The sequence below is a fragment of the Rhinichthys klamathensis genome, unplaced genomic scaffold (assembly GCF_029890125.1).
Source record: "Rhinichthys klamathensis goyatoka isolate OS25496 unplaced genomic scaffold, OSU_Roscu_1.1 h1tg000117l_1, whole genome shotgun sequence".
In the NCBI taxonomy this organism is placed as follows: Eukaryota; Metazoa; Chordata; class Actinopteri; order Cypriniformes; family Leuciscidae; genus Rhinichthys; species Rhinichthys klamathensis.
In genome coordinates, this window is record NW_026606654.1 from 718237 (window position 1) to 734972 (window position 16736).

The 16736-nt window shown below is 38.6% G+C and overlaps 2 protein-coding genes across 2 annotated transcripts; one reads left to right on the top strand and one right to left on the bottom strand.

Annotated features, from left to right (window-relative positions):
• Positions 1-623: 623 nt before the first annotated feature.
• ccdc177 (coiled-coil domain containing 177) lies at positions 624-4530 on the top strand. The gene is made up of 2 exons (XM_056255074.1): positions 624-903; positions 1706-4530. Exon 2 carries the CDS (start codon positions 1712-1714, stop codon positions 4205-4207), a length of 2496 nt encoding a protein of 831 aa, XP_056111049.1. The 5' UTR covers positions 624-903; positions 1706-1711; the 3' UTR covers positions 4208-4530.
• Positions 4531-7741: 3211 nt separating this feature from the next.
• plekhd1 (pleckstrin homology domain containing, family D (with coiled-coil domains) member 1) lies at positions 7742-16409 on the bottom strand. Its single transcript, XM_056255038.1, has 13 exons — positions 16247-16409; positions 15566-15659; positions 15010-15099; positions 14705-14781; positions 14461-14552; positions 14281-14333; positions 14030-14124; positions 13714-13807; positions 11967-12157; positions 10585-10717; positions 9859-10003; positions 9514-9657; positions 7742-7915 (listed from the first exon to the last, which is right to left on the bottom strand). Exons 1-13 carry the CDS (start codon positions 16396-16398, stop codon positions 7755-7757), a joined length of 1521 nt encoding a protein of 506 aa, XP_056111013.1. The 5' UTR covers positions 16399-16409; the 3' UTR covers positions 7742-7754.
• Positions 16410-16736: the final 327 nt, after the last annotated feature.

The window sequence follows — 16736 nt, forward strand, 5'->3', positions numbered from 1 at the left end:
AGACATTATTGTAAAGTGTGACCAATATATTTATACCCATGAAAGAGAAAAAGTAAAAGAATAACACCCTACCAAACTCCCTGTAAATATATGATACAGTGTCCAACTAAACAATTAAGACATACAGTAGTTAGAAATGTAAAAATGCTACTGCATTAGATAAACTATTTAACCCAGCAGCATTCAACTTACAAGCAAAATATTGCACAAAATATACGTCAGGTTTAAAATAATAAAACAACGCCGATGCTGTTCAAAGTTAGGACAAAGGATATTTGGACACTTTTGTGCAGATTTCCTCAGAGCCATATTATATTTGTGCATAGTGCGCCTTCTAGTGTATGCATATACTTATTACAGCATTAAAAACAGACTTCCCCTTTTCTCCAAAATAACCACTAGGCTACTGAATTCCAGTGAATTCTTTAAAATAATAATAATAATAATAATAATAACAATAATAGGCTAATAATAATAAAAAAAATATTATTATTAGCATTACTATTTATGTTGCAGAAACATGATAGGCTACATTATAAATCCATTTTAAATCCGAATTTAAAGTAACAGCAACAACACTGATATGCGTAAATAAAATAACGCCTGTCCATCCTTCAGCACATTCATCATGACAGCATCGCAGAATCGCTCATTCTCCGTTCATATGGTCATAAAATGTGAGGACAAAGGGCTGAATATCTGCGATATTTTTAGAGCGCAGTCACACGGAGGCGGAGCACAGATGCTTCACGGCCAAGGATGCGAGTGTCAAACAGCAGGTGGAGACTGACTGACTGCTGACGGAAAGAACGAGACGAGAACCGACCACAAAAACACATTTGATGAGGAGGAGAGGACATATCAGCCTCCCGATCCCCTCTGAATGAGTGGGCCCTGATAACGGTAAGACTGGCTTTTATTATTGTGATGTGTTTGCAATATCGTCGTTCGCTGCGTGCTTGTGGATTTCTTGATTTCTTGCGCATTCATGTAATCAGATATTATTGCGCCCGCACACAAAACATCTGCTCTGGAAACTGTCTGTGAAGAGAGATGCTGCGTACATTTGTGCTTGTACATGAGACTTCTTTAAAGTCAGCGTTTCTTTACTGTACAAACAACATCTGTCTTTTTAGGGCCTATAAAACTAGGCTGTTTATCGAGGCTTTCGATATACACAGCCTCAGTGCCACTAATAATGTGAAGGAGTGCACGAAACAAGATAGAATTTGCATGCATAAAAAATATGCAATATGACATTAAAAAATAACAAAATTGTGACAATTCTGTTTACGAGTGAGTAACTGCTACGTAGGTTTAGATGCAGATAGATAGATACTGTAGATAGATAGATATATAGTGCACATGAGGCATATTGAAATGGTTTTACATTCATGCTTGATTACATCTGAATCACAGACTCCAAAAATAGCTGCATGAGTTCTTTAATATTGCCCAGCATGCATGTAACCTTATTTTTAATTACCCTGAGGCAAGAACCGTCATCACATACAGAAGCAGAGCGTAAAAAATATGCATGCATGTGCAAGCTTTATGGCGTCCCTTAACCTTAGATAGCACTCTTAAGCCTTGATCTCTAGACAGAACATAATAATCCCTGTGATTCCACTCTAAAATCTTATCCAGTGCTGTCATTGAAACACTGCAGAATTAATTCTTTTTGCTTTCTGTTTTTTTCCCCAAGTGAACCATGGTGGATCCATTGGAACCTGATGACCAGAGTAAATTCAGAGGGACCCAGTTTGAAAGCCCAGCTGCAGCCTCTGAAGCACCATGTCTACCTGAGCCAGGTGATGATAGAGAGACAGATGTTAGTGTGGATTCCAGCCCACAGACAGAGCCCAGTACTGATCCTGTACCGAGCTCTCAAGAACCATGCCAGCAGCAAAACAGTCAACCAGAAGAGCAAAAACTACATCTGGACCTTTACAATTTTGACTCGCCAGTAGCAGAAGGCAGTCGGTATGTCCTGACAAGCCCTCGCTCTCTCGAGGCATGTGCACGTTGTGGAGTGAAACCTGTGGAACTTCTGGCTCGTCCACTGTCTGATTTTGCCCGAGAGGCACCCGGCCGCAGCATGCGTGTCGCCACAGGAATGTTTGAGATATTTGAGAGGGATAGACATGCTAAACTCCGACACTGCAGAGAGGAGAGAGAGCGGATTATCAGAGAGGAGAAGAGGCGAAATCTGCAGGCAGCTCTCAACAATAACAGTGGTCCGCTGGCTTCAGAGAAGTCACAGGAAACTGTCAATGCTAACAATAATCATAGTTTAACAAATCAAGCCCACAAAATAGCACCTACCTGCAGTGGTGCACCCAAAAAGCAATCGGCAACATCTAATCCTAAAAGCATGCCAGCGGGATCAGGACCGGTTACTACAGTGTCATCATCCAGCTCTGCTCCGTTCTCAAAAGCCAGTCCACTGAACTCTGCTACTACTGCTAAAGGAACGTCTGCAAAAAAGCCCAAGACCCTTGAAGTAGAATCTGGGGGAAAACCTCAATGTTCAAAACCTTCAGTAATCCAACGATCAATTCAGTCAGCTCCAGGAGGTCAGGCCACAAAAAAAACTTTCAGTACTCCTACAAAGGCTCCAAATACCTTCCCCAGATCAATACAAAAACCTCCTTTTCCAAGGACATCAACTTCACTTGCCCCAATAGTGTCGAAATCTTCTGTCCAAAGTCCTGCCAATGGCATCACAAGTACGTTTGCACAGCATAATGGACACATCATCTCCAAATCAAAGGTTAAATGCAGAAGCCACTCGCTGGAGTCTTTGCAACGAAGGCGTGACGCGTTTTGTTCCTCGACTGCTTCAACAACGAACACCACAACTACTACATGTACCTCCTCTGAATCTGCTTCCTCTTCCTATAGCTGGGAAGGGGCAAGAGATCACTGGGCTAAGACATCAAGCCCTCGTGCCCGCACTTTAGCTACCTTTAACTCTCTGATGGGTCGCAGTTTAAGCTTGGGAGACCTTAGCCACTCTCCACAGACTATGCAAAAAGTGGAGCGCATTGTGAAGGAGGTGAAACGCAGAGGACTTAAAGCTGTTCCAGAACGTGACCGAAAGATTGCTGCATTAATGCTTGCCAGGTATCAAGAGGAGGACATAATGAGCCAGACACGCTACGTAGCACACCTGCAATGGGACAGTGAGAAGCGGCTAGAGGAGCTGCGACGGGAACGCGAAGAGCGGGAGAAACAGAGGGCCGTGCAGCAGTGCCAACGAGCATGGCAGTCGCAAGTTTCTACCCGGCAGCGTTGGCTTAACCAGCAGGAGCGAGAGGCTGCAGATGCCAAACTTCGCCAAGCAGTGGAAAGTGAGGAGCGTTGGAGGGAATTGGCTGAGCAACAAGAACGCAGCCGATTGCAGAAACTGCAACAGGCTGCTCGTGAGGAGAAACACAAGAAGTCATTACAAGAACAGAACCTTAAAGCTCTGGAGGAGGACCGAGCTGCTGTTCTTGAGCAAGAGAAGCTGCTCCTCAAGGAGAAACTGACTATTGCTGAGCTGAAGCGGCAGGAGCGAGAGCACCAAGCACAAGAGGAGCGTCGTGGACTCAACCGTGCCGAGAAGAGGCGCCATGCGGCTCTTATCCAAGAGATTGCACGTCGTGAAGCCGATGAGCGGGAAGAAGCTCGGAGAACAGCCGACGAGAAGCTAAATAGGTCTTTGGAGAACTATGAGCAGATACAAGAAAAACGTGGGCAAGAGCTAAAGGAGAAAGCTAAGCGAGAAGAGAAGCAGATCCAGAAAGCAAGACGGGCCGCCGAGCTGCGTGAGCAACAGCAGAAGGAACAGATGGAGGCAAAGGCTCGGGAAGCTGAAAGACGAGGACAACAAGCCACTCAAGTGGCCGAAGTGCGGTCGCGGGAGAAGGCCCAACGTGCGGGGCAAAGCAGGCAGGAAAAAGAACGACTCCAGAGGCTCAACCGTCAACGTGTAGAGGAAGAGGAGAAACAGCGCCGGCTAGAATTGTTGCAGTCCATTGAGCGCAAACTGGAAAAAAGTGAACAGATTTTCAGAGAAAAACGTGCAGTGTTGGAAAGTGCCCGATCCGTGGCCCGCGCATCTTTCCATGTGCGAGATCGTGTTCGCGAAGAGACAAACATGCGCACCTTCGACAAGATGGCCCTGGAGGCTCAGTTAAATGCAAATTTAGTTGAGAAGTGAGCAACTGTGCAACTTTTCTGCTCTTTCCATGCACATCTGTCTAGAAATAAGTTGTGCTTGAGCCTACATGCTAGCCTCATCACCAAACTACAGCAACAAAAACTGATGGTCATGACCTAAAGATTCATTATTCCTGATGCTGGATCATTTTCATCATGTCATCTAAAGAAATATTTTTCTGTATTTATATATTTTAAATGTTAATCGAAGAACTTTGTGCTTATGTGTGGATGATCATATGTCGGGGCATGATTGTTTTTTTGTAACTTGGCAGCCATGTTGCTTTGAGAGCTGTATATAAAGAGTTCATTGTTTACAAAGACGTTTGTCACTATGGCAACAGTGATGGCTTCTTTCTAAGGGTGGCTTTATTTCTTAGAAGAAGTGAAAGAAAAGGGGACGGGATGCTTCTCCCAGAGTCCCGGAGTAAATCTTTTGAGGGAGACTCAAGGCCATTGCGGGGTGAGCCATGACTTGATGTGTGTAAACCAAACTCTGGCGAAATGCTGATCTAGCATTGCATCCTAGAGTCAGGACATGACAAAGAATGATCTCAGCACAGCGTAACTGCTGATGAAGCACAAGAGTCTTTGGTCAGCAATTCCACACTGACATCCCCGGCATTCCTTCAGGTGTGTTCAATCATTTTTTCCACATAAGCTTCATTCTTCTTTACCACTGTATATATTGCATGTTAGTATACACTGTATACTTAGTGAAGCATTAGGCATCATGTATGGGAATAATGCACAGTCATCCAGACATTTTTGCACAATAAACCCTGACATGATGGACAAAAATACAATCACTGAACTCCATCAATGGTCATTATTCAGAAATAATTGATCGCTGAATACAATTGACCAATCAGTATCAATTATTTCTGAGGGGTACATTATTGATCTCATCACATTTTGTGAGGACCATCCAATCATAATCTTGGGAATAAATATGATAACTAAAAACAGAGAAAGTGGAGAGCATTGCATTGTGGGATATGGTGTTCTGTGCAGTATGCTTTGTTTTACACTGCACATTTTGGGAGCAGGTCATACAGAAAATTTGCAACCTATGCACAGGATGGATGCATACATATTGCAGAAATAGTTTGTTATTTTGAACATTGTCTGCACATTGATGGTAAACGCATGTCCACTATCATCACATTTAAATAATTTGCTTGTGTGATGTAAATGAAAGTGCACTGAAGCAATATGAATGTTCATATTACATAATAGCTTCGTATTTGCATTCCAACCTTAATTAGACATATTCACACTTTTGAAGGTAACATTGGGAACTTGTGAGAAACAGGGCGCTAGTTAGAAAACATTTGACTAAAAAATGCCATGTCATCCTGGTACATATCTAGACGACAGGATTGGAGGAGAGCTCACGTCGATATCTGTGAGAAAAGCACTGCAAGTAGGCATTTTAATTCCTATGAGAGCTTAACCCACGGCAGCCATCTGTCACAGGATTTTTTGTTCTGTACAGTCAACAACCTGGACAAAAACTGTATTCTAGGGCTAGCAATTGTTTCACTGCCTCTGTATACAGGCTCTAGATAATTATTTCATTTATTTGTATGATAATTGCAAAACACATTTCTATCATTGTCATCAAGAGGTCAGTTATACAAAAATAAATGTATATATTTCCTCTTAATCCATTCTGTAATTAAATTTAAACTAGATCAATGCAGCATTTTACAAAGGAACAACTGTATTCTGTCAAAATAATGCCAAATCTGTTATCCAAGCGAGTATTACAGCTTAATTATGAGTTATTTGATATAAGAAAGCTTGTGTTAATTGACTGTTATCTGGTTTGTCTCTTCTGATGCAGGTTTGGGAGAGGAGAAGATGATGATGACATCTGCGACCTGATTCAGTAAAATATAACCTCCAGGAGACTGCAAAAGACATTTCACTTTAATTATGGACCCTTATTCCCTCTCTGGCAGTGACTCAGCTAGGCATGATGTAACTGGAAGGTTTAATAAACACTGAAGCCATTTTACTTTCAGCATATCCAGATGGCTAAACAACAACACTTTTAATAGCATAAAAAGCTAGAAGAAACCATTTCATTTGTATACATTATTGTATAACAGGTTCGATTTAGGGGCTTTTAAATGGAAGCAAAGTAATGGTGCTGGATCATAACTAAGTAATCAATTATTCCTAATTATTGTAGCTAAAAAGTCATAACTAACTCAGTTTTAAGGATGATAACCAAAAGAGAGTTCTGAATTTAATTCATACTTGAGCCATAATAGAGCTTTTTAGGGCTATCTGGAAAGCAAGCGATATAATACAGATCTTGATTTGTTCACTGACATTTTTGAATATCAGTTTTGCTGTAGTAAATTTGGCCAGCAATGACTTGAAGATGATTGTAGCATTATTATGTTAAATCTAAAAGTATATCTTATCAAGGTGTTATATTTTTGTCTCAGTACCATTCTTTTAATTATCTAAATGAAAATATGTTTCCTGTGGCAGCAGATGTTTTATTTCTCATTCCGTAACCTACTGCAAAGAAATGTGTAGTTTATTATAAAAAAAAAGGAACATGCAGGGTGATACTTTATCTGAGAACCAATTATTCAGTTTTGAAAATTACATTCTGTATTAAAAACTAAATAAATAAATTCTAAACAATGTATGGTATATTAGTCGTTTTATGTATATGAACATGAAAATGTTAAATGAATTCACTTTATGTGCAAAATTCAGGTTCCGGAAGTAAAAAAATGCCATTCATTTTCTCCATATAGGAATTGATTTTTAATGATAACTTGTAAACCTTTAAAGACCAATTACAATAAGCTACAAGGTTGTGAATCAATGGAAAATGCTTTTGTCGAAGCCGCCAGCCTGCGCTCTTTCAACTTACTCTTAAAATAATCATGTTTAACTGGAGTTCCTGGGGGAAAACTACATTACCCATGAATCTGCCATGAACTCTCCACCAATCAGAGAATCGTGATAAATATATAATATATATATATATGTTTTGTTTATTTATTAGGATTACCATCTTGTTTTCGAGGTGGTCCTAAAAGTCTAATTTACAGCATTAGCAATGCTTCATGGGATTTGAAGTTCTTTCCTAGTGGTTTGTTTGGTCCGGCTTAAAGCACTAATTCTTAAAAAATAATTTCCACAAACATATTTCTAGAACCAAGGTCGCTGAAAAATATCAAATCATTAAAAAAGAAGCAGCTTGAAGCCATTTTTCTCAGTTACATTTCCAATTACAGTTACAATACATTTTATATTTATATAGAAGCTATGTGTTGTTGGACTATAGTTATTTTATTTTCACTAAAAGGCAAGCAAACATTTGACATTTCAAAGTTATATTATCCTACAGTGTAATAAATTTACAATTGAAGGACACATATTTCCAAATGATGACAACACTGTGTTTGTAGTTTCCTCTTACTGAATCATGTTAAACTTTCACCAGAAGTTGCACAGCAGAGATTAGGGAGTTAGTTTCCCCTCCGGCCCAGGCCGTTCTGTCTGTCCGAATCGTGTTAGTCCTCAGACTGAACGGTGTCCTGGCGGGTGATGATCTTGTAGGCTCTTCGTCTCAAACAGCTGTCTGAAGTGAGACGCCGGGCGGTTTCTCTCAACTCTCCCAGACTGGTGGAGGAGGCACCACCGCGAGAGGAGGCGAATGACTGAGAGTGCTTCACTGCACACAGGAAAAGAGAGTGGAGCATATGATGAGGAGGTGGAGTCCATTTATTTCCATTGACAAATTAAAAGTAACCTAAAAATTAGAGCCATTTTGGCCACTCCACGTGGCATTAGTTTCTCTCATATTATGTGTAAAAACAACTGTAACAATGTGTGTTCTTGTATATATGGTTTATGAGAACACAAATGTGTATATGACATGGGTATTACAACGTAAACATGGTTTATGAGGACACTTCCCCAAATGGCTTAAAAAAAAAAACATACTAAACAGTGTTTTTTTTATTTTTTTTTATAAAATAAATGCAGAAAGTTTGGGTAGGTGATGGGTAGGTTTAGTGCAAGACAGCTTGTACAGTATAAAAACTATTACGCCTATGCCGAGTTCCCGTTAACCACATACTGTATACATGTGTGCAGCCTTGGTATGCCTGTGTGTGTGTGTGTGTGTGTGTAGTTCAGGTAAAACTTTTTTGTCATTTTTTGGTCCCCATGGGGAAAACAGCGTGTTTTTTGAAAATGTAAAAATGCAGAAAGTTTTCTGTGATGGGTTAGTGTTAGGTGATAGTTTGTACAGTATAAAAGTCATTACGTCTATAAAAGTCCTCATAAAAGATAGAAACTCAATATATTTCAGGATTCTTTGATGAATAGAAAGTAAAAAAAAAAATATCCAGCATTTATTTCAAATAGAAATCTTTTGTAACATTATAAATGTCTTTATGGAAAAATTTAAAAGTAAATGTATTCAGTTATTAAAAGTATTCATCTCTTTCCCCCCAAAAAATCTAACTGACCCCAAACCTTTGAACAGTGTAAATCTGGTAAACCCTATTAACACATTATTTTTTCCATTTTAAACTAATTCAAAACTCCAATAATAATAAAACTGTAATGACATAAAATCCTATTAAAAAGTCCAAAAAAGTCAAAGTTTCCCCCCAAAAAGTCACGTTTAGTTTCTTTGTCTTGTTTCCAAAAGCGTTGTTAGCCAACTATGTTCATAAGTTCCACTAAACTGTTTGGTTATGGCAGAACTTGGCGTTGTAAAAACGCACCGCTGTTTAACGATGGTTTTCTTTGTCATTGCATTTGCCTGAGTTCTGATTTGTTCCAGTGTTTTTGATTAGTGCACCCCTGTTCTCTGTGTCTTTAGTTCTTTGTTCTGTGTTAACGTTGTTGTGTGTTAGTGTTCTCGCTCTCCGTTTAATAAATATCGAGTTTCACACAACTCTTTATTGCATTCGCTACATTGGCTACCCGTTGCAAAAGTAAACTGCAGAACTGCCAACCCTGTTACTTTTCTGAAGACATAGTTGTATCATGGATAACACGTTAAAGAACATTTATAAAAACAATTCATTATATGTTTTGAAAAAAATGTAAACAATCTATTATGCATAGGATTTTTTAAAAATGTACAAAATAAATCTCCTTCAATCAAACCAGGTTTATAGTTTTACTCAGTTGGAGTGCTGTTTCTGGTAATATATGCATACGTTACCTCAATATAGAGTTGCGGCCAATGGAACTACTTAGGTTATAATTTGATCATGTGTGCATGCATGCCCCTACTGTACGTGTAACACTTACGCCAGTGCTGTCTGGAGGCCCGTCTCTGGATGCGGCAGCTTTTGATGCGCCGAGCAGCAGCTTTATGCAGATAGACTGCGTTCTTCATGATGGATGGTAACTTGGCCTCGATCTCCGCAGCACAGATACATTCCTCAAAGAACTCTGGGAGAACAATACCCAACTCTAAGTTCTTATGCAATTTAGTAACGTTTAAGAAGCCACTGCATTTTGAACAGGAACAATTTGGAAATATTTGGAGATTTTGGATTGAAAGGGCTTTCAAAACTGGTTCACACTCTATATCAGATTTCAAGGTACTTAATTTGTTCATGTTGTAGAACACGACTGATGGAAAGTACTCACTGCGGAGATGGCTGACATCTCCTTTCATTCTTTCCTCCCTCTCGTGGGTACGTTCTATTGCATTTAGACCTTGTTCGAGATCTTGCAGGGCTTCCTCAGCCAATTTCAGCCGATGCTCCAGTTCCACACGAGACTCCATCTCCGCCTGACACACACACACACACACACACACACACACACACACACACACACACACACACACACACACACACACACACACACACACACACAAACAACATATCATGTATATTATGAAGATGAGTGTAAGGGAAATACATTTCAGATGTGAAAGGTATGAAGGTAGGAGCAGACATGGGCTTTTATATAATTTCAATTGATCACTTAGAAGTGAGAAAAGATGAGCAGATGATCCAGAGATGGAGAAGAGGTAATGTGACACATGCAAATGTAACTGAACAATTATGTATACTGTTAGATCCAATGCAAACTTAATATAAGCGTCGATAAGAACTGATAGCAATGTAAATGTGTAATGCAATGTAAGTCACTTTGGATAAAAGTGTCTGCCAAATGCATAAATGGAAATGTAAATACATGGTACAGAAATGCCTTAATGGAAATATAATAATTAGAATTTTTGTTCTAATTATAATTAGAAGAATTTTTCCACATCCAAATTTACTGCAAGTCCAGTTTCTTGTATCCAACAAAGTTTTTTTTTTTTTTTTATAGTGCTCCACAATTTCAGGGCACATTAGTGTTCACCTTCAGCTCTTCCTCGGTGTGCTGTTTGTCTGCTGTGAGCTGTGTGAGAGACTGCTGGAGAGCTTGAGCTTGAGAAGAATAAAACTCCCTCTCCCCCTGCAGAACTTTGGCTCGCTTCTCATTCTCTTTCAGCCTGCAGGGGGCGACAGAAACAAGGGTTGTCTCACTGGCATGAACACTAGAGGGCAGAAAAGCGAGCATTGGCGTGTAGTTTGTGATGAGATGCCAGAGATACCAAATTTGCAGAGGCTTGTTCTTTGCTTGCTGTTTCCTGTGTAAAAGTACTGAATCAATTATTGATCATATTCTTTTGTATATTTATTTATCAAAATTTAAAGGGACAATATCTAACTTTTAGCGGTAAAAAACAAAACTGCATGCATTTTGCAGAGGAACATTGTTTTGGTTGTACTTCGGGTCTGCAGGACTGTGCGAATGAATATGTTTTTTTCTCATAACTAAAAAGAGAGAGAGATTTTCCTACTGCTCATAAAACAGAGATACAGCATAATCAGTTTAGATGGAAAGAATCTCAAGCTGACTATCTGAAGATATTACTGTAGCTTTACCCATTAATAAACACTTGAAAATAAATTCCAGCACAGCATTACCACAACCATAATGAAATTACCCTTCACAGTAGACAGTAGATAAAGACGTTTTCAACATTGATAATAATATTATAAAGGATCATGTGACAGTGAAGACTGATGCAAAGCTGTATTTTCAGCATCATTCCTCCACTGTCACAACTTGCATTTTTTAAAAATATATATAAAAAAGAAAACAGTTATTTCAAATTGTAGTAATATTTCACAATATTACAGTTTTACTGTATTTTGATTAAATAAATGCAGCTTTGGTTTCCAAACTTTTGACAGATATTGTACATACCACAGTATATATTGCAGCAAACAGTAGTAGTATAAATTCAATTATATATTTATTAAATCTGACTTTTTTTTTTTAAGAGTTAGCAACAACAAACAGAAATAAGACTTCATTTTTTGAAACTAAGTAAAAAAAAAAAAAAAATCACATCATATCAGGTTGTTATTTATAAAATTGTTGTATCATGCGTAATGGACCATACAGCAGAGTCACATTTATTTATATCCTGCTTTTGAGGTCACTCATACCCGCTAGTCAATCCACTCTCGACTTGTGTGCTTCATTCACATCTAATCGATAGACTGGATTATTTAGGGATCAATGTACATTTCCACTGTCATGGAACGGTCCATTTATTCTAATGCGCTTTCTGGACAAACAACGGCTCTGCACATAAACACTGCTACATCCCAAATACATCTTTTTTTGTTAAAGGAATAGGAAATCTTTGTACATGGAAAGACTCTTTTGACTCTAAATGTGTAATTCACCTGTCTTCTGCCTGTTCTTTCTCTTTCAGCAGACTCCTCATCTGCTCCTCGATTTGCCACAGGTTTCCCTGAAGCTGCACCTCGGGATTATGGGAGTCTAAAGAGGCCCGACGGTCACTTCCTGTTCCAGCCACATCCTGTCCTCTTTCTCGGAGCAGCTCGAGGGTGCGCTTTTTCTCTTGGGATAAGTCCTGAATCCAGACAGAGTCAGATGTGTGTTATGGACCTCATCAGGGCACTTCATATTCAGCAATATTATTGATTTCTCTGCATGACACTATTGTATGAGAATATACAGCATGGGACCGTTTTCCGCAGAGCTGCTTTAAAGCTGATTTGACTTAATTTCATAATTGACAAATTTTGTATCATCAACACTGTTACTGAACACTGAATTGGCTCAACGTGAATAACAGCACTATACTGTAGAGTTGCTTATAGCTAAATTGAGGTAATTTCATAATTGGTTAACTTAAAAGGACTTTTGGTACTCTAGCAGTTAATAAAACAAAACTGCATGCATTTTTCAGAAGAACATTGTTTTGGTTGTGCTTTAGCTCTACATGACTGTGCGGATGAATATGGTTTGCGGCACCGGTGAACACATGGAAATTCAAAGATGATGCCATATGAGCATGTAAGTGCAATATTTTGTGCTGTTGTTCATTCGCTACTAGGTCTAAGAGATAAAACCAGTTTAGATGAAAAGGATCTCAAGCTGACTAGATGAAGACGTTACTGTAGCTTTACACATTAATACTCGCAGTACTTCCTTGTAAATTGAATGAAATTGCCCTTCACAATAGATAGTGCTTTACAATGAACTCTGTCAGAGAACTACATATGGAAATGTATCTGTTCAATAAAATACCTTACTTACCTGTTGAGTTATAAAAACACCATCATCTCTGCGTCGCTTTTGCAACATTTCAAATCCCTCAGTTCTCGCATCTCTGAAAAGCCAAGCTAATGTTGATTCATGTTTTATTACGAGCTCTGTCGCGTTCTCTATTTGCCAGCAGACTCTCGTCTGTTCGGTGTTTGTTTAAAACGTGTGATTCTCTGGAGGTTTGTGTTTTAGCGGCTCCATGTCAACCTTTCTCACTCGTTGTGACACACCATACACGGCTATCTTCTTCTTCTTTTGGGATTTTATGGTGGTTGGCAAACAAATAATAGGTGCATTCCCGCCACCTACAGGGCTGGAGTGTGAACCATTGATGGAGTAGTATATCAAGTAGCCGGAACAACTTTTCTCTATTTACGAATATGATGAGACATTGTAACTGAGTTATGGTCTGGCAAAGCGTCATAGACAACGGATAGACCTAAAACCAATCAGAGCGATGAAGGAGATGACGTATGCAGAGCGGCGGAGAAACATCTCCGAGTGTTGTTCTTTGCTCGGTTTTTAACAAAAAGGAAACGTTCAAATCGCTTAAAACAGACGCGATAGCTGATTCGAACGAGTGATGTTCGACGGCGGCATCCATCTTTGTAATGTAGGCTACAAAATCTGCTTCAAAATCCCAGCGCTGTCGTCATCGTGTAAAGCCCGCCCCAACGTTTCTGATTGGTGCCGCGATTTCGACGGATTGGAAATGGGCTTGAATGAGCTCTTTGCCAGACTAACTTTCAGAGCAAATCTAAATTTGCCGGAAGTTGTCTGGGTTTTCCCAGGCTACATTGTCCCTTAACTTCTATAAAGACTTTTTTTCCCTTCAAATTATATATATTTTTTGGATACCTCTAAAGACTTCTGCAGAAGTGTGGTAAGATGATGAAGCTCCTCTTTCTCATTTTCCACTCCTTCCAGACACTGAGAAGTGCCATCCATATCTCTACCAACACAGAGAAGTAGAAAATGTTCAGGGTAAATGACATAATAATATAAACATATTCATTTAATATCTTATCTATTCTAAAGTTGGATTGCTCTCAAGACCCATTTTTATGGCTGGGCACATTTGGATGGATGGATGCAAGAATGACAGAAGGATAAACGAAAATGTTAATATGTTTGTAAAACTGTTTATAATAGTAAATGTGGTGGGGTGTCTTACATTTTAATTTGCTCTTGTTCTACTTTTAGCTCTTGAACCACTTCTTCAAACTTCTGCTTTTCTTCTTCCAGCAATTGATTCAGTCTCTCCAGCTCCTACAAAACACAGACATATTTATCCATCAGTCACTGTACATGCATGATGGACTGCATTTCTAAACTTATCTGTGTACAAACATATGTCATAATATAGTAAAAAAAAAAAAAAAACTAAATATTTGTGGGTGTAAATGAAAAAAATAGTGAGCTAACCGCCTTCTCTTCTCTTTGCAAGCACAGTTCCTCAGTCTCCTCCATGAGCTTATCTAAATACAATAAATACATAAATACAATCAAATCAAATAAAAAGACAATACATTAACCCTTAATAGATTGTATTGTGAATTTGACATAAAAAAAACGAAAATAGATATCTGAAAGTTGTGGCCATACCCAGGTATTCCTGCTTTTCCTTAGCCAGCTGTAACCCCTGAGCTTCAAGACTCTCGATCATAGCCTCACCCAGCTGAGCATTCTTCCAAGTGCTTTAAGAGAATAAATAATCATAACAAAAAAGTCATAATCTATAGCATCTGAAGGCTCAAATGCCCTGAGGTTTTTTTTTAAGTGATGGAAATGATATAATCATTTACACTTTAACAACTATCTTTCCACAGAGCTGTTAGAAGTCACTCACACTTTCCCGGACTCTTGTAGCATCTCCACCCACTGGCTCTGCTCTGACTCCGACTCCGCAGCCAGGACAATGTTCCCCTGTATCAGGGTGAGGTGAAAGATACAGACATTTATTTATTATTTTTATATATTATTTATTAGTGATTATTTATGGCTAAATTACACAATTTATGGCTAAAGACTAAATACAAAAATGCAGCATGTGTGACTGAGTGACTTTTTCCTTATCAAAAACAAAACAAAACAACAACACTAGATCTGATGTCCTACTAAAAAAACGATAGAAGAAGAAGAAAATGCGTTTACAGTGAAGTCCTCGTGGTTGATGACCACGGCAAACGGCATGCTTTGGTCTTCTCTTGGCTCAACAATGCATCCACCTAATGGAATCACCCCCTAACATGGAGGAAAACGTTCAAACAATTATACATATCATGCTTTTAGTAAGAAATATATATCATATATTTTTCTGAAGTTACTCTGTGTATGTTATCTTGGTTAGAAAGCCTTTTAAAAGTAAGCAATCATCCAACAGCTGTGCTGATATTCAACAACACTTTTGCTTGTGCGATGTATATGATTATATAATTCAATTTATATTAATTTATATTTAATTAGTTTAAAATGCATAGTACACTGTAAAAAAAAAGTTGCTGCCTTAAATTTTTCAGTACAATAAACTTGGATGTTTAAGTCATTTCAACTTAAATTACATTAAATTGACTTAAAAAAAATGAGTTGAATCTTGTTTAACTAAAAAAAAGGAAAGCTTATTTGGTGAGTTAAAGCAATGTAAAAACATATGTTTACTAATCATATAATTTTTTACAGTGTACTAAAATAATGTGCGATATTGGTGTACCTTAGGGTGAATGTTGAAATATTTATTGGTCTCAAAGCTTTTTTTCTCATTTTCAGCATAGTACAACAGAAAACTCTCCTTGATGATGAAGAATCTGTTATGAAAGCACAAACATTCACGATTAACAGCAACAAGAAATTCAATGATCACCTCTTGGCTAACGCAACACATAATAAACACATTTCCTCCTTTAAGCACTTGTTGAAAACTGACCATTGCTTCCTCCACAAATTCATAAATGACCGTAAATATAACATTCATTTGACTGGAATTGAGCTTTCCTGGAATTGATCTTTATAAGTCCTAATGTACGCAGTACAAAAAGCCACCGGCAGCACAGATCTGACTTACTCAGCTTTAAAGGTACATTTAAAGCATCTCAGGTCAGTAAGCTATGATGATGGGTTACTCGATAATGTCTAAGCTTTTAAAGTGCACTATAACAAGGCAGTGGCACCACACAAAACATATGATGTGCTTAAACCATTCCAATCATACCGTAGCTTCTTCTTTCGCATCATTATAACATTATATATTTCATAATAACATGTACTTCGTTATTGACCAGAACAACAAAAATTGCGTATCTCTGTGCAGGGAAAGGAACACATAATGAAAATAAGATCACTAAAAAGATCTTCTAATAAAAGCTTTATTTTTTTGATATTTTTGCATGCATACCTGCGGGACCACTTGGCCGAGGGCCTGCCGAAAGGTCTCTTCCACAGAACCCCATGCAGTTGCACTTTAGTGCTGATATCCAAAGCGTCCGAGTCAGCTTGCTCCATGGAGGTCCAGGGTGAGAGTAGGGAGGGCTTGGACGAGGAGAACATAGCTGACTCTTTCACAGGAAGAGGGAGATGAGGAGGTGTGGTACAAATAAAATCAATGAAGTTAAAATGGTAGCATGTACACTTTCCAATAGAGACACACTCAATCAGGCAAAGCCGGGGATGATATCCTCCAGTCATTCAGCGACGTGGAACGATGTATCTGCCAATATAGTGACATCAGCTGCTACTGGACAGTGTGGAAATAGAATCAGAGAGGGAGGGAGGAATAGATATGAGAGGGTTAGACCAAGAGGCTTTAGGAAAGAGTGTTTTTTTTTTTAATCTGAAGGACGTCAATGCAGTATTTTGAAGGGAAATGCTATTACTTTATGGATTTT